Here is a 16,570-nt window from a genome sequence, read left to right as displayed (position 1 = left end):
GCGTTTTCGCATTTGGACTAAAGGTGATCACTGTGCATCATCCAGTCTCTCAGGAAGGGGTACCCCAGAATACGACGGCGGAGGCTACCCTGAGGGGCCCGGCTGAGGTGAGTGCGCAGCTCCCGGGCCTTTCCCCTTCGACTCACCGAACTCTGCAGCTTGGGGGCGGGGCGCCCGTCACGTTCTGCTGCCCAGGGTCGTAGGTGCTCGTGGGTGACACCGTGTGACGGGAGGGGGTGACGGGTTGAGGGGCCGCCGTGTAACGACGCGCAGGGGCGACTGAGCTAGAAGCATTCGCGCCTGGAACGTCAGGATGAGGAATTTGCCTTCAGTCTCAGGGAGCCATGGAAGGTTGTGAGTAGAAGAGGAGCATGATCCGAGTTACACGTTTTTGTTTATGTTTTTTCAGGTTTGCCCAGAGTTAGACTGGAAAGGGGATAATGGCACTGAGACACAGGAAGGTTGAGATTTTTTGTTTTTGTGTTTTTTTAATGGGATGGTGTTGTGGAAAATAACTCACACGCGGGGGAGATGGCGGAGCAAGATCCTTTATTACGCGCTCGGGCTCACAGGGGTAAAATTCCCAAATCCTGAGCAATGAGCTCAAGCTGGAGTTTTCTTTATTGCTTGTTACACAGGCAGAAGGAGGAGGAGAAAGGAGTGCAGCTGCTAAAATGGGGGTTAGTGTACGACCTTGAGATAACTGCTTATCTGAGAGTGGCTGCTGCCTGAGAAGGGCTGCTGGTCAGCTCCTACCTAAGAATAGCTACTACTCAGCTATGTCCTGTCACATTCCCTCCTTTGATGCTATAAGGTGTTTTTATCCCTTTAGCATCACTATATACCTGGCTATATGGCTGAGATCCTTGGGAGGGTTGCAACTGCGGATACTGGTGTCGGTATGGCTGGAGGGCTAACACTTTGGCGGCTGCCCTACAAGTCACTGTGTTGGACTTGGGATTTGGATTTCCTGGTCTGCGTACCCGGCGACTCTCCTGCCATTAACCATATAGCTGCTTCCATCCATGTAGTGGGTGACATCAGGTTGGGCCAGGAGCTGGTCCTGGAGGTCTGGCCGGCTGGTGTGGACCTCTTCGGTTACTTGAAGACAGTCATGGTCCTGCTCTCCAAGTTCTGCCGGTAAGTAGGTGGCTGGATTGACTTGTTTCATGGTCTTAACATGCACCCTCTGGTTTCCTTGGAGGATGCTCTGGTACTGAGTCAGTCTAGGGTTCGACAGCCACTTATGCCCCTGCCCAGCAAGGAGGCTGTTTACTGCATGGGGTATGTGAAGACTGACTTCTTGGCCTAGAGTTAGCTTGTCTGCCTCTTGCAAGAGGGTTATGGCAGCAGAGACTGCCCTCAGACAAGGTGGCCAGCAGGTGACAACATGGTTCAACTGCTTAGACAGGTAAGCCACTGGGTGTTGCCATGGTCCGACAGACTGGGTCAGGACCTAAGGGCTACCTTGTCTCTCTTGTGGGTATACTGATTAAAAGGCCGCCCCGGCTCTGACAGTCCAAGGGCAGGAACATCACTGAGTCACCCCTTGATATCTTGGAAGGCTTTCTTTTCATTTTCTCCCCATTCTAGGGGCTTAATGTCCGGAACCTTCAAAGCCTGGTAGTAGGGCCGAGTTCCACAGCAGCAGGGTGTAGGCTGGCTTTTCCTCAGGAGAACGAGCATTTTTCTTAGAAATCAGACAAGGTTCTGGAGGGTGTTGGCAACTTTGCCATTTTCTGTCTGCGCCCATGATTACACCATGAGTACTTCCGACAAGCCTGGTTGCTGAGCTCTGCACCTGGTGACAGTGCCGGAGCCCCAAGGGAGCTTGCAGGCCACTGGAGCAGGTGAACCCGATGGAGCACCGTGAAGGGCCATGACAGAAGACTGCTTGGACAGCTGTGGGAGCACTTCAGATACACAGCGTGTGCCCTCTGCAACTCGATGTGAAGAGTAGGAGTGTGTTCAGGATGTGCTTCTGGTGTTCTTTCCTTAATTCAGCCAGGTGCTTCAGCAGCATGTGCGTTCCCTCCCAGCACCGTTCCTGGGATGGGCCGCCAGGAGTAGGTCTTCCATGTACTGCGGAATTGTCAGGTCCGTCCCGCCTTAGCAAGGGGCTTCAGGTCTCCTGCTAGGGCTTCCCTAAATAAGATTGGGGAGTTCTTAAACCCCTGGGGCAGTTTAGTCCAGGTCAACTGAGTTTTGACTGCTGTGTGTGGATCTTTCCATTCAAAGGCAAAAATGGGTTGGCTGGAAGGTGCCACAGGAATGCAGGAGAAGGCATCCTTCAGATCAAGGCAGGTAAACCATGTTGCTGTTGGGGGAAGCTGGCCCAGGAGGGTGTACGGGTTCGGGATCACCGGGTGGCGGGTGACGGCTGCTTCGTAGACGGCCCGCAGATCCTGGACGGGCCGGTACCCACTCCAGTCTGGTTGCCATCATGGGTCTGGGCAGGTGTGGCCCCATGCCATGGAGCCAGTCTTCTCCGAGCTCCCACACAGGCACTGTAACTTGGGGAACTTGCCTCCCAGTCACATCTTGGATAGGGGGAGTCTTTCTTTTATCTCCCTGGCCCAGAGCATGGCCACAGCTATTCAGCATATTTAAGTGACCAGCCGAAGGCTATAGGTATGTCAAATGACTATGCCATGGATCACCTGTAAAGCTGCTGTTGTACAAAATAGCCCTGCATGTTCTCGCTCTGTGTGTCCCTCCCCAACTCACACCTGTGGGGGAAGGGGTGAAGACATCTTAAAATTTCCTGGACGCCTTGAGTTCTGGACCCCGTTTTAAATGCCCATTTGGGGTCCCCTCTCTTGGCTGCACCCTGTAACAATTTCTTATTTTAAATATACACCCACTTTAAATTTTTTAAAGGACAATGGACAAAGGTCTCATTTTCTTGTAACTGCTTCCGGCTGGAAATGGATGTTGTTCTACCTACCCATGGGTCTGGGGTGCCCTGAAGGGGGGTACAGCATGGAGGGAGTCCTTCCTGTAAGGGGAAGGACCTTACAGAATCCTGGTTAGTTGGCTGTCACCAGGAAGTCGCAGGCTTGGTGTTTAAAGACTGGCATTACTGGACCATTGGCATCCTGGTCATATTCTGGAGATGACAGATTTGGAAGGAGTTGGAAGGCACAATTAAATCATAACCACTAAATGACAAAGGCAGGGGCTTAGGTAAAGAAGGGCTTATCTGGAGGAAAGTGTACAAAGCATGCTACACCTATCCAAAACTCTTGTGGCCCATTATACTTTACTCGGGCTGAGGGGAATATATTAGGATTTCCCTCCTTCCAGATATCTGAACCCTTCCTGTTCAAGCCATTAAGACAGAAAAGGGAAAATCAGTTCTAAAGTGAAGCCCACAGATCGCCCAAACTGCTCACCAACCCAGCCACTCAGTTCAGCCAAACCCTTGAGTTTCAGGGGGTGATGATGAAGAATGGGCTCCTTAAGTGAGGCCTATATTGCAACTAATCACTCAGGTAATGAAGTCATAGGCATACGTCTTATGAAAACAGAAGAGCATACAGGTTAATTTACACAATAGTCCCCAAACCAGTCTCTGTGCCTGTGAGACTCTTTTGGGAAGACATTCAGTTGCAAGGTCTTTCCTGCAATGACATTTAGCAATGGCAATTTGATAGGTCCTCCATACCTGTAAGTTGTATATCTTTGATGATATTACAAAACCAGTTTCAACTTTCAAATGAAAAGACGCTTTTAAGACAGTTAGCTTCTTCATTCTGGTGTCCAGTACTAAGCATTGTGATTTTCTTTGAACCATCATTTTTCTCCTTAAGATCACCCTCATTGTTATTAAAGGGACTACTTTGAGTTACACTTTTCATTTTGACTGTTCATTTGCATAAACACACCAAGAGCAGCCTGGATTACTTATGATCTTTAATTCTGCTTTGCTGGAACTCACAAAGGGAAACTTTAGATTGACTTCTCAGTCCGCCCCTCGGGGAACAGAAGCAGAGCCACACATCCGCCCTCTAGCTTCGTCTGTACCAGTTATTTCACTCAGATCCTTGAAGCTTCCATTGTGCCCACAGGTTTCTTTTTGGCCATCTTTCAGGAAAGCAACCTTCATTCCTTCCTGGGAAAGACTGCCATGAACTGCACAAGCAACCAAAGTACAAGGCTTTTCTTGTGGGCTTCCACTAGCTTTGCAAGTCAATCTAGTTCCTCAGGGCTTTCTGGTGATGACCAGAACCCATACATGCCTCCTTCAGATGTGACATTCCACTTAAAGTCTTGGTTAACAAAACCACTATTAATGACTGGTCTTATTGGTTTTATGCAAAGAAATCTTATGTTATCACTTAATCCTTCAGAATGCCAAATTCTGGAGAGATCAAGTAGGGAGAAAAATACAAAGCGTGAAGGAAAATCTTTTTCCTTCTGATATCCATTAGGCTTCTTAAAACTTTCACTTCCACAGACTTTCTGCAACATTCACAAACCCTTTATTCTTTCATACAGCTTCTGATATCCACCAAGATTGCATCTCCATGCCTTGTATCTTCTATTACTAATTAACACCATGTAATTCCTTCTTAAAACTTTTATTTTTCTATTTATCTTTGCAGTTTCTCACAGACCTTCATATATATAATATTTTTTATTTGCTTTCCTATAGAATGTGAAGTTTCAACCTTCCCTGGAATCCTCAATTTCCTTTTTAGAGCAGATACAGAGCAAAAATCCAAAACACAGAGTTCCAGAACAATACATTGGTAGGCGCATTCTCTTGCACCAATGCGTTCATTGCGTTCATGCGTGCCTTGCAGAGACATGCTCCTTCAGGCCCAGTCTTTTGGCAGAGACATGCTGCTTTGCTTCTGGCTGAAGCACTCATCAGCCCCAAATGACCCTTCCTAGGTCCCGAGTGGCAAAGGCATTCTCCCCGACTGGTTACAGGCATCCTTTTTTAGGTCTTACAGGTGACCTTAAACAAGTCTTTAAGTACAGAGGGTTTCTGATCAGAAACAACACCCATGTTAGAAATTTGCTCTTTTCCCTCAAAACCAGAAAACAAATGGTTGAGGTTTCCTTTACTCTAGATTTAAAACTTTACATTCTTTATACATAATTTTACTCATTCAGACTTAACCATCATTCTCTTTTTTTTAAAGATTTTATTTGTTTATTTTTAGAGGGGAAGGGAGGGAGATAGACAGAGAGAGAGAGAGAGAGACATCAATGTACGGTTGCTGGGGGTTATGGCCTGCAGCCCAGGCATGTACCCTGGCTGGGAATCGAACCTGGGACACTTTGGTTCCCAGTCCGCGCTCAATCCACTGAGCTACGCCAGCTAGGGCTTCATCATTCTCTTTTAATCCTGGTTCCTTTCCCACTTTGGGAAGGACTATACTTAAACTCAGCATGTGGCAGCCTAAAGTCCCTGGCACTGCAGGTACCTTCCACTAAAATTTCCTAGATTTGCAGGGACATTTTGCAGTTTTCTGAAGCTCAGACCCTGCAAACACCCTATAGGTCGGATGTTAACCCCTGGACCTCAGTTCATGTCCTTCAGACCAGAGCTATTCTTATCAGAACCAGTTACACAGAGAACCAGACTGATGCAGTGCCCACACAGCAGCATCATACAGCCTATAATCTGAAAACAGCCCTTAGCCTGGCACCTTGCCCAGTTCCAAGATGGAGGGGCTCTCACATGACCCATCATCCAAGATGATGACAACCATGCACGCTCCACCCTCCACCGTGGGACACTCACGTGGCTTGTCCTCCATTTTACCCAAAATGGTGGCGTACCCACATGGTTTGCTCTCCGATATCCAACATACATGCCATATAGTACTGTGGTAGAACCCACCCCCTCCCCATGATGAATTCTCCCAATCGGCACAGACAAACAAAGGAAAAGGGGATCTTTCGCCCGCCCACCACAGGTGAGGGCCCAAGCAGACTCTGTAAGCCTCGCCGGCTCATGGAGTCACAGATACATTCACACACACAGTCACACAGAGTTTACAACTTTTCCTCCTCCAAGTAGGAGTCCAATGGTCTGAGCCTTGGCTCGGACTCCTGAATTTTTCCAGTTGAGAGGTGATCAGCCTCTCTCGGGTCTGGTCCCCGGGGCACTTACCGATTCCGATTGGTGCCTCCGACAGTTCGTGGTTCGTCTCTCCCCCCTCCACCCGGGTTTTAGAGTGGTAGGGGATGTGGCACAGGAGTCTCCACCCCGGGAAGCCTGAAACATCCAGGGCACGTGCTCCTTCCCTTGCAGCAGGGCTCCCTCACTGACCCCCTACCCCCACCACCCGGTCGCCTTCACTGGAGGTGAAATGCCTGCTCGCGTGAGTCGTTTCCCGATCAGGGAACCAAAATGTTTCGGAAAATAACTCACACGTGGGGGAGATGGCACAATCCTTTATTACACTCGTGGGCTCAGAGGGCTAAAATTCCCAAATCCTGAGCAATGAGCTCAAGCTGGAGTTTTCTTTATTGCTTGTTACACAGGCAGAAGGAGGAGGAGAAAGGAGTGCAGCTACTAAAATGGGGGTTAGTGTACGACCTTGAGATAACTGCTTATCTGAGAGTGGCTGCTGCCTGAGAAGGGCTGCTGGTCAGCTCCTACCTAAGAATAGCTACTGCTCAGCTATGTCCTGTCACAATGGTACATACATATTTTTAAATCCTCACCCGAGGGTATGTTCATTGATTTTAGAGAGAGGAAGGGGGAGAGAGACATCGATGTGAGAGAGAAACACCAATCCATTGCCTTCCTTACACACTCTGACGGGGGATCAAACCTGCAGCCCTTTGGTGTATGGGGCAATGCTTCAACCAACTGGGCCACTCTGGTAGGATGAAGTTGAGTTCTTGTTCAAAGGCACACAGCTGCAGAGTCAGCACTGAGGACTATGGAGCCCTGCTATGGTCACATCCCTTTAATGAATTTCTTCTTTCTCCAGATTCCCATGACTCTGGACGTGCTTATAGACTGTATACAGGTGAGTGGAGGGATATTCCAGGCCCTCAGTGATCCCGATCCCACTCATTGGCTCTATGATTGTGTCCTGGGAGCTTGGGGACTCTGAAGAAACCCAGGGTTATAAACCCAGGTTACATGGGGTGGTTCTTACTGCTAGTAACCAATATGATGAGGTGTAAAAGATTGTTGCAGACATAGGTCCCAGATTGTGCTAGTGCTGGGAGGTGAGGATAAACTTGTTCAGGCACCTGCAGGATCCTTTCTCCTTTCCAGTGAGACTGAAAGGAGAATGGAGATAGGGTGGGATAATGTCAGGCCTGCACTGACTCCTTGAGAAGTTGGCTGTCTGTTCTGGAGGTGATGGAAGAAATTGGAGGTTTGGAATGGAGGAGAGGAGGGGTTGACCTGACTGGAGGTCAGGCTCCCTGTGGCTGCAGCCTGGAGGACAGACCGTGAATGTGGGGAGGCGATAGGAGCAACAGGGAGGAGGTGACTGTAATACTTCAGGTGAGTGGTGGTGGTTGTACCAGTGTGGTAGCCATAGAGGTAACAGAACTGGTTGGATTCTAGATCAGTGTTTTAATTAGGGCCACCCAGAATTTCAGATTTTAAGGAAGAGAGAGAGAAAGGTAGGAGTCAGGGGTGATTCCAAAGTTTTGGGGGTTAGCAACTGGAAAGATGGATACTCCATTAACCAGAATAGTAAGATTAATTTTCATTGAGAAGTCAAATCTGTTTTTGGCTATCAGAAGAATCTGAGATGCTCCCTGGCTGGCTTGCTTAGTGATTAGAGCATTGTTTGGTGAACCAAAAGATTGTGGATTCAATTCCTAGTCAGGGTACATACTACCAGGGTTGCAGGTTCAATCCCTGGCCAGAGCATGAGGTGGCGGTAGGAGGGGTCTGGGAGAGTTGATGGTCTGTCAGGTGGCCAGGGCTTCCATGAGAAGCATAGACATAACAGGAATGCAAAAGCAGAGGAATAATTGAGACAGACAACTATGAAGCCCCAATTATTACTTATTTATGCTTTGGACTCACCGGGATTTCTGTTGTGACCCTTGGTGTATCTTGGTGTTTCAGTCACTCTGGCAGATTAGCACAGGGACACTAGTCACCATTTGGGATATAGTCACTGGGCCTAAGGTTGGAGGACCTCTGGGGCTGGGCTTCAAATGATGATGAGGTGGAGAGGGGAAGGCTGTGATTGGAGAGGGGACATCAGGGGCAGCACTAGTGGAGGAGGGGTGTGGGTCCCTGAGATCTGATGTAGTTCTCAGTGGCTGAGGCTGAAGTAAGGGGTAGCATTAGGCAGGGAGGCCTTCAGAGCAGGTTTTTTCCCCTCTGGCAGTGAGGACCATTGGAAGTCTGGGTTCCATGTGCTGAGGAACATACAGGGAGTCCAGGGAGATGCCTGTGGTGTGGGCAGGAGGGTATAAGTGGTTTGCTGGAGTGAGACTGAGACAGAAGGGTGGGAGAAAGAGTGATGCGGAGAGAGAGCGTGGACTGCAGGATGTCAGGCCTTAACATTGAGGGCGTATGTCCTAATGCCAGGCTGAGTTTGAACAGCTTCTCCCTGCCCTTGTCCCTGTAGTTGCTGTGGGAAGACACAGTGATCGTGATACCATGAGAAGACAGTAGGTATCTATGACACCAGGGCATGGTGTCTGCTCTAAGGTGGGGACATTGGTAGGAGGGTGAGCAGGGATGGATGTCTGGGTGGATGAACTTGGGGTCCTAGGAGAGAAATTGATCATGGAATGATCTGTCCCTGTGATGGCAGGGCTGTGTAACCTTTGGAGACGTGGACATTCTCTTCTCACAAGAGGAGTGGGGGCTCCTTGATTAGGCTGAGATGCCTATACCTTGATTTGATGTTGGAGAACTTGTCACTTATAGTGTCACTGGGTAAGGCCGTCACACTTACCCCAGTATCCTGATCCCTGTCTGTCCTCCTTCCCCCAGAGGTAGCCCCACCCTTTCTATAGCCAGACCGTTGTCTCCGCTACTTTTCCCACTTTCCTGGCAGGTGTGCTGTGGCTGCCAGTGCCGAGTTGTGTACACCTCCCCAAGTAGCCCCAAGTCCTTTTGCCCCAGGCTTGCAGGAAGGGTCTGGGATTGAGGAGTCATTAGTCAGCCTAATGCATCTTACTTTGTTTGCCCTCTCACAGGAGAACAACTGTGCCTAGAACCATGGCACCTTGTGTTTCAAGTTCTAGTGGAGTCTGTAATAATTGTTTTAATCCTTACCCAAGGATATATTTAGAAAGAGGAAGGGGCAGGAAGGGAGTGTATGGGAGGCAACAGTCACTCAAATGGGGATCAAATTTGCAACATATGTATGTGTCCTGACCTGGAATCAAACCCATGACCTTTTTGGTGTATAGGATGATGCTCCAATCTAGTGAGCCACCTGGCCAGGGCGAGTCTGTAATTTTAATAATGTTGATATTGTATATAGGGTCCACTAGAGGCACCCTTTAATTTTTCCAGATTTAAGAACAGGCACAGTTGAGCCCTGGCTTGTGTGGCTCTATGGACTGGATAATAAATAGCCTGTGAATTGAAGAGTTGCCAGTTCTATTCCCAGTCGGGGTGCATGCCTGAGTTGCAGGCCAGGTCCCCAGTAAGGGGTGTGCAAGAGGCAACCACACATCAATGTTTCTCTCCCTCTCTTTCTCCTTCCTTTCCCCGCTGTAAAATAAATAAATAAAATCTTAAAAAAAAACAAAAACAGGCACAGTTGGGCTGTAGGATGGAGAAGCCTTGAGGATAACCCCTTTGTTTATTAGATATTATATAATAAGTGTTAATCCCTGAAGGCCCTGCTTTCACTCATATTAGGCCATTGACTACTTTAACTGGGTGAACGGTGGGGTACCATTTTATTAAACCAGTTTATTTCAACAACTTACATTAATTTAAACTTATTATTCATCATGTTAGAGCATCTGTACCCAGTATGGGATATTGCTGGGTTACGGATGCTGTGTGGCTTTGAAGAATTTAGGACAGGTGACAGTTCAAGTCAGACATGTCTATTTTTATTTGTTTTTTATTTAGTTACTTTCTAAGAGTACAGGAATATAGCAAGTAAAAGTATTGGGACCCCCAGGTATAATTTGGTCCCCAGTAATCATTAAATTTATGAAATTTTACTTGGTACCTTTTAGTAAAAGTCATTAATTAATTAATTAATTAATTTATGTATTTCCAACCCACATTATTGAGGAATAATTAACATGTAAAAAGCTGTAAATATTTCATGGATACAACTACATGGGTTTGGGTTAAGTATATGTCCTTGAAACCATTACCACCATTAAGGCCATAAACATATCCATTAATCCATTACCTCCCAAAGTTTCCTCCCATCTCTTTATTATTATAATTCATTATTTTGTGTGCGTGTGTGGTAAAAATACTTAACATAAGATTTACCCTCCTGGCAAAAATCTCTTAGTTTTTATTTTTTCTATTGTTTCTCTATTCTCTTATATTTATTTCCTTTTGGATCTTTTTTTCCCTTCCTTCTGCTATCATTGGGCTTGGTTCTTCTTTTTTATACTTCCTTGAGGTGTGGCGGTAGAGTGTTTATTTAAGACTGTTCTTTTTAAAAAATATTTTTAAAACTCACCGGAGGATATTTTTATTATTGGTTTTTTTTTTTTGAGAGAGAGAGAGAAACATCAATTGGTTGCCTCCCATATGTGCTCCTTTTGATTTCATCTTTGGCTCATTGCTTGTTCAAGGATGTGTTTAAATTTCTTGTGAAATCACAAGAGTGTGTTTTCACATAATAGGAGTAATTCTCCAATTCCCCTGTTATTAATTTTTAATTTTATTATATTTTGGTCAGAAAAGCTACTTGGCATGATTTTACGGCATGTCTGTTAGGTCCCTTTGTTCTATAGTGTTGTTCAAGTCTGCTATCTCCCGAGCCATCAAGGTTTTATAAGATATCAAAACATCATATTATACAGAAAGTTTAACAAAACATGGTTAATACTCTCTTACCACAGTCAGCATGACCCATCAGCATTTCTCTTCTTTCAGTTTGTTGGCATACAATGGAGAATGAAGAGACACCTGAGCAGAGTGTTTCTGTAGAAGCTTTGTCACAGGTGGGTCCATCCATCCAGAAGACTCACCCCTGTGAGAAGTGTGTCCCAATACTGAAAGACATTTTGTATCTGGCTGATCTACCTGGAAACAAACCATACTTTGTTGGGGCATGTGCAAACCTACATGAGCTTCAGAAGCATTTCAGTACAGAGAAAAGCCAGGTAGATAGGGCATCGTTTGTAAAGAGCTGCATATTCCATGTGTCAGGGAAGCCCTTCACCTGTAGGAAGGTTAAAAAAGAGTTCCCAGCCACTTTTGACCTTTTCCACCACCAGTTCATTTCCAGTAGTGAGAAGCCAAACAAAATCTCCAAGTGTGGGGAGTTACTTCATGGCAGAAAGCGTCATTACAGGTTGCGTGAATGTGGGAAAGCTTCTAGCCACAAATGCAGTCTTTACCACCTGACAGTCTCCACTAGAAAAAGGGATTCTGAGTCTAGCAAATATGGAAAAACCTTCTGCTATAAATACTTGTGGTCAACGTCGGTGCGTCGTGAACCCCGGGTGAGTGTCCGAGCGGCGGAGCTCGCGCAAATCAGGACACAGGGGATGCAAATGCGGGTGATCAAGAGCAAATGCATGCTCAGGCTTTATTAGCAGTGATATTTATAAAAATATATTTGGCAAGTATTCCTAAGTATATTGAATTTTAGCACAGCTGCACCTATTCAAAACAGCTCCTAACAAGTTTACATATTTGTAGAGTACACTTATATCTTTGTTCTTTTCCCAAGACTCATTTTCCCAAAATTCAACTCCTGGTATGAGATAATGGCTCTTATCCTACTAGCCCGGGGGAGTAATACAAGCCAGGAGTCCGGTCTCAGAAAGCCTTCTTTCTGATGCCGCCTGGTTTGCCAGGGCTGACACAGACTTCCAGCTGCTTGTCCTTACTCAACCTGAGCCTCAGGAGTCCGCACATTATCCCCACAAATACTCACTTGTTCAGCTTCAGAGAATCCACACTGGAGAAAGGCCTTTTGAGTGTAGTGAATGTGGGAAATCTTTTAGGCAAAAAGCCACCCTCATCATACACCAGAGAGTTCACACTGGAGAAAGACCTTATAAGTGTGATGAGTGTGGGAAATCCTTTAGTCAGTGCTGCAACCTTATTGAGCACTGCAGAATTCACAGTGGAGAAAGGCCTTTTGAGTGTGAGGAATGTGGGAAATCATTTGGGTGCAAATCCAACCTGGTTCGGCATCAGAGAACCCACACTGGAGAAAGACCTTATAAGTGCAATGAATGTGGGAAATTCTTCAGACAAAGCTTCACCCTCATTCAACACCGGAGAATTCACACCACAGCATGGCCATATGTGTGTGTTCAGTGTGGGAAATCCTTTAACCAAAGAACCAGTCTTGTTACACACCAGAGAGTTCACACTAGTGAAAGGCTTTATGAGTGCAGGGAATGTGGGAAAACCTTTGGATCCAAATCCAAACTTGATCGGCACAACAGAAGTCACACTGGAGAAAGGCCTTATGAGTGTGCTGAGTGTGGGAAATCTTTCAGACAAAGCTACAGCCTCATTGAACACCAGCGGATTCACAGTAGAACAAGGCCTTTTGAGTGTGGCCAGTGTGGGAAGTCATTTGGCAGAAGAGCCATCTTCACAAAACACCAGAGGATTCATACTGGAGAAAGGCCATATAAGTGTGGTGAATGTGAGAAATGCTTTAGTCGAAGCACTAGCCTCATTCAGCACTACAGTATTCACACTGGTGCAAGGCCTTACCAGTGTGGTCAGTATGGGAAATCCTTTAGGCAAAAGTCTGTTCTCCTTCAACACCAGGTAGTTCACAGTGGAGAAAGACCCTATGAATGCAGCAAATGTGACAAAGCCTTTAGCCAACCCTCCAGCCTCAATCTCCACCAAAAATTTCACACCATGGAGAGGCCTCATGAACATAGGAAGTATGGGAAATCCTTCACTCCGACATCTAATGTTCAGCACCAGGAAGTCCACACTGGAGAAAAGCCTTAGACCTGAAGGAAATGTGCCGTCTCCTTGTTCACTCTAATGATATGTGACAGCTTATCATTTATGAGGGAGCCATCTGCCTGAACTTCAAACTCCTACTTCACACATACAGAATTCCCAGCATATGTGAGGCTTACAGGACCAGGAGAGCACATTCTAAATTCTCTGGGCCCTTGCCAGTTACATCGCTGCCACTTTCTCTGGTAGAACCTGTCTCATCTCTACTGCTTTGCAGAGTGTTATATCAGTCATGCCATGTGCCAAAGGCAAGGGGGATATCTGTGCTCACTCCTTTTCCACAGAGGAAATCTTGAGTGGTCTGTACTCTTACATCAAATTCCCTTTTCTGATTAACTGAAACTGACCCACTTTGGGCCACAAGTGGGTTCTCCTGGTGGCTAGAAGGGAATGTTACTATCTACATGGATGTTGATGGTCTCTCATGACATTTGTTGATCTTTTCAGCCTCCAAGTCACCAACTGGTAACTGCCTACCTCCCATTGCTCTGTTTTGTGCGATAATAAAGGTATTATTGTTGAGCCTACCTTTAATCTTGGGGGTTCTTTTCACCATGTGGGGTAGGTGGAAAACAGAATTGGGCTTGGTTTGTATGAAGGGATAGACTGCTTTTTAAAAATTTTTTTTAAATTTTCAATTACAGTTTACATTCAATATTACTTTGTATTACTTTTTCAGTTCAGCATAATGGTTACATAACCATATACTTTACAAAGTGTTGCCTCTGATATTTCCAGTACCAACATGGCATCATACATATTACAATATTGACTATATTCCTTTTGCTGTACTTTACATCCCCATGACTATTTTTTAGCTACCAATTTAGCTTCTCAGTTGCTTCACCTTTTTCACCTAGCCCCCCCATCTGCTTCCCTTGACAATCATCTGTCTTTTCTCTCTGAGTCTTTGTCTTCTTTTTTTAAAATTGCAATGACATTTTTGTAAATTATATTTTATTGATTATGCTATTACAGTTGTCCCAATCTTTCCCCATTTGCCCCTCTCCATCCAGTAATTCCCCCACTCCCTCAAGCAATCTCCACACCTTTGTTTACATCCATGGGTCGTACATAGATTCTTTGGCTGCTCCATTCCCTGTACTGTACTTCACATACCCATGGCTATTCTGTAACTACCTATTTGTACTTCTTAATCCCCTGACCACTTCAAACTTTCCCCAAACCCCCTCTTATCTGGCAACCATCAAAATGCTCTCTGTATCCACGATTCTCTGTCCTGGTTTGCTTAATTTGTTTTTTAGATTCAATTGTTGATAGATATGTACTTGTTGCCATTTTATTGTTCATAGTCTTGATCTTTTTATTAAGTCCCTTTAACATTTCATATAATAATGGTTTGGGGATGATGAACTTCTTTAGTTTTTTCTTGTCTGGAAAGATCTTTATCTGCTCTTTGATTCTAAATGTTATCTTTGCTGGGTAGAGCAATCTTGGCTGTAGGTCCATGCTTTTCATGATTTTCAATATTTCTTAACCTAGCCTGCAAGGTTTATTTTGAGAAATCAGCTGACAGTCTATTTGGAACTCCCCTGTAGGTAACTAGCTGCTTTTCTCTTGTTGCTTTTAAGATTATCTTTAACCTTTGTCATTTTCATTATGATGTGTCTTGAAGTAGGCCTCTTCGTATCCATCTTGTTTGGGATTCTCTGTGCTTCCCAGATTTGCATGTCTCTTTCCTTCAGAAAATTAGGGAAGTTTTGTCTCATTATTTTTTCAAGATTTTCCCAATTTTCTACTCTCCCAGGCAAAGCCGAGCAGTAAATCTAGTCTGGTTGCTGCTAGTGCTGGGCCTGGCCTCTTAGCAAGAGGTATGGAAGGCTGGGGCTCACTGAGGCTGGCTATTGCTTGTTAGAAAGTATTTAGGAAGTTGTGAAGTATGAGCCAAGACTGGCCATTCATAGGGAAAAGCAGCTTGAGTGGGCCCAAAAATTGGGTGTGATGGAGTCTCTGGGGATCTCCAGGGCAGGACAAACAGTATTAGCCAGTCTCAAATATGTCACCCACTTGCTGGCTCTGTGGCTCTGTGGGGCGAAGGTTCAGAAAAGGGTCAATGGCCCGCCTTCCTGTCTGAGAGAAGGCTGTCCCCTAGCTCTCACCTTGATGTCAGACACTTCACTTTCTCCCTGTATGCTACTGGTGCCTTTCAAGCTGCTAGATCTCTGAGGGAGTGAGTCTGATTAAGTCTGTTTATGGGTTCTTTAAGAGGAACTGCTTGGGACTGCAGTAGTTTCTTCCACTGACTCAATCTCCACTGGAGATTGCAGCCAGCAGTTATGGGGGCTTATCTTCCTGACACTGGAACCCTGGGTTGGCAAGCCTGGTGTGGGACTGGGATTTCTCACTCCTGAGATATCTCTCCTAAACTTTTATCCACCATATGCGGGTGTGGGACTGGCCTGTTCTGCATCTCCGCCACTCCTACCAGTCTGGATGGATGTGTTTTTTTAAATTCCATAGTTGTCAGACTTCCATTCAGGTCAATTTCTGACTCCTGAGTGATGGTTGTTGTATATTTTAATTGTAATTTTGATGTGGTTGTGCGAGGAGGCGAACCATGTTTACCCATGCCACCATCTTGACTGGAAGTCCATCTTTGTTTACATCTTTCGTTAGATTCTATACATAAGGAAAATCATTTGGTATTTTTCTTTCTCTGACTGACTTACTTCACTCAGCACAGTATCCTGTATATCCATCCATTCTTTCTTAAATGGGAAGATTGGTGGGGGGGAGGGGTTAGTTCTTAAAAATTTTTTATCCTCACCTGAGGACATTTTTTCATTGCTTTTAGAGAGAGGAAGGAAGAGATAAAGAGAAACTGACCTGAGAGAAACCTTCTGTACCCGCCCTGACTGGGGATGAACCTGCAACCATTTGGTGCATGGGGTGATGCTACAACCAACTGCGCAATATTGGCCAGGGTTTTATTTTGTTGTTGTTGTTGTTTTTAAAATTTTTATGAAGATTTCATGTATTTATTTTTAGAGAAGGGAAGGGAAGAGAAAGAGAGGAAGAGAAACATCAATATCTGAGAGATACATCGATCAAATCACCTCAACTGGGGACATGTCCCACAACCCAGGCATGTGCCCTGACTGGGAATTGAGCGGACAGCCTTTGGGTTTGTAGGTGGTACTCAATTCAGTGAACTACACCAGCCAGGGCTTTTACTCTTTAATTTTTAATGTACTGTTTTTGTGGCCTCCCAACTTGGTTGGTGTTCCTCAGCAGGGACAGTGTAATGACAAAGTGCTTCTCATTCCAGCTTTGGCCTAATTTACATTGCTGCCCAAGACGTCCCAGAAACCAGTGCAATGCTTTGTGATCCTAATTGTGGCCTCCATATATTTTGAGACAATAGATCATCACCCCGAGGAGGGGTCATTTGGCATACTCCAGTGCCTTTGGGAAGTTCCCAGAGGGTGTCACATTATGTTCGGC

General features: G+C 45.7%; 2 protein-coding genes across 3 annotated transcripts in view; both read left to right on the top strand.

Moving 5' to 3' along the window:
• ZNF550 (zinc finger protein 550) overlaps nt 1–16,570 on the top strand; it is a 30,138-nt gene continuing 13,568 nt past the window's right edge. The window contains exons 1-3 of one of the 2 annotated variants that reach the window (XM_045849398.1): nt 32–107; nt 6,960–6,998; nt 11,036–11,103. In XM_045849398.1, coding sequence (XP_045705354.1) covers nt 11,050–11,103 — 54 coding nt within the window. In that variant the 5' untranslated portion in view covers nt 32–107; nt 6,960–6,998; nt 11,036–11,049. Of the gene's footprint in view, nt 108–6,959; nt 6,999–11,035; nt 11,104–16,570 lie in introns of both variants that reach the window. The other variant, XM_045849405.1, reaches the window with a different exon arrangement.
• LOC123825268 (zinc finger protein 418-like) lies at nt 11,659–16,051 on the top strand. Its single transcript, XM_045848651.1, has 3 exons — nt 11,659–11,664; nt 11,894–13,614; nt 15,921–16,051. The coding sequence occupies exons 1-2, from the start codon at nt 11,659–11,661 to the stop codon at nt 13,088–13,090; spliced, it is 1,203 nt and encodes a 400-aa protein (XP_045704607.1). The 3' UTR covers nt 13,091–13,614; nt 15,921–16,051.

The sequence above is a fragment of the Phyllostomus hastatus genome, unplaced genomic scaffold (assembly GCF_019186645.2).
Source record: "Phyllostomus hastatus isolate PE091 unplaced genomic scaffold, TTU_PhHast_1.1 phas_contig_133, whole genome shotgun sequence".
Taxonomy (NCBI): Eukaryota; Metazoa; Chordata; class Mammalia; order Chiroptera; family Phyllostomidae; genus Phyllostomus; species Phyllostomus hastatus.
Note: the sequence above shows the minus strand (reverse complement) of the source record. Positions and strands in the feature narration are given on the sequence as shown.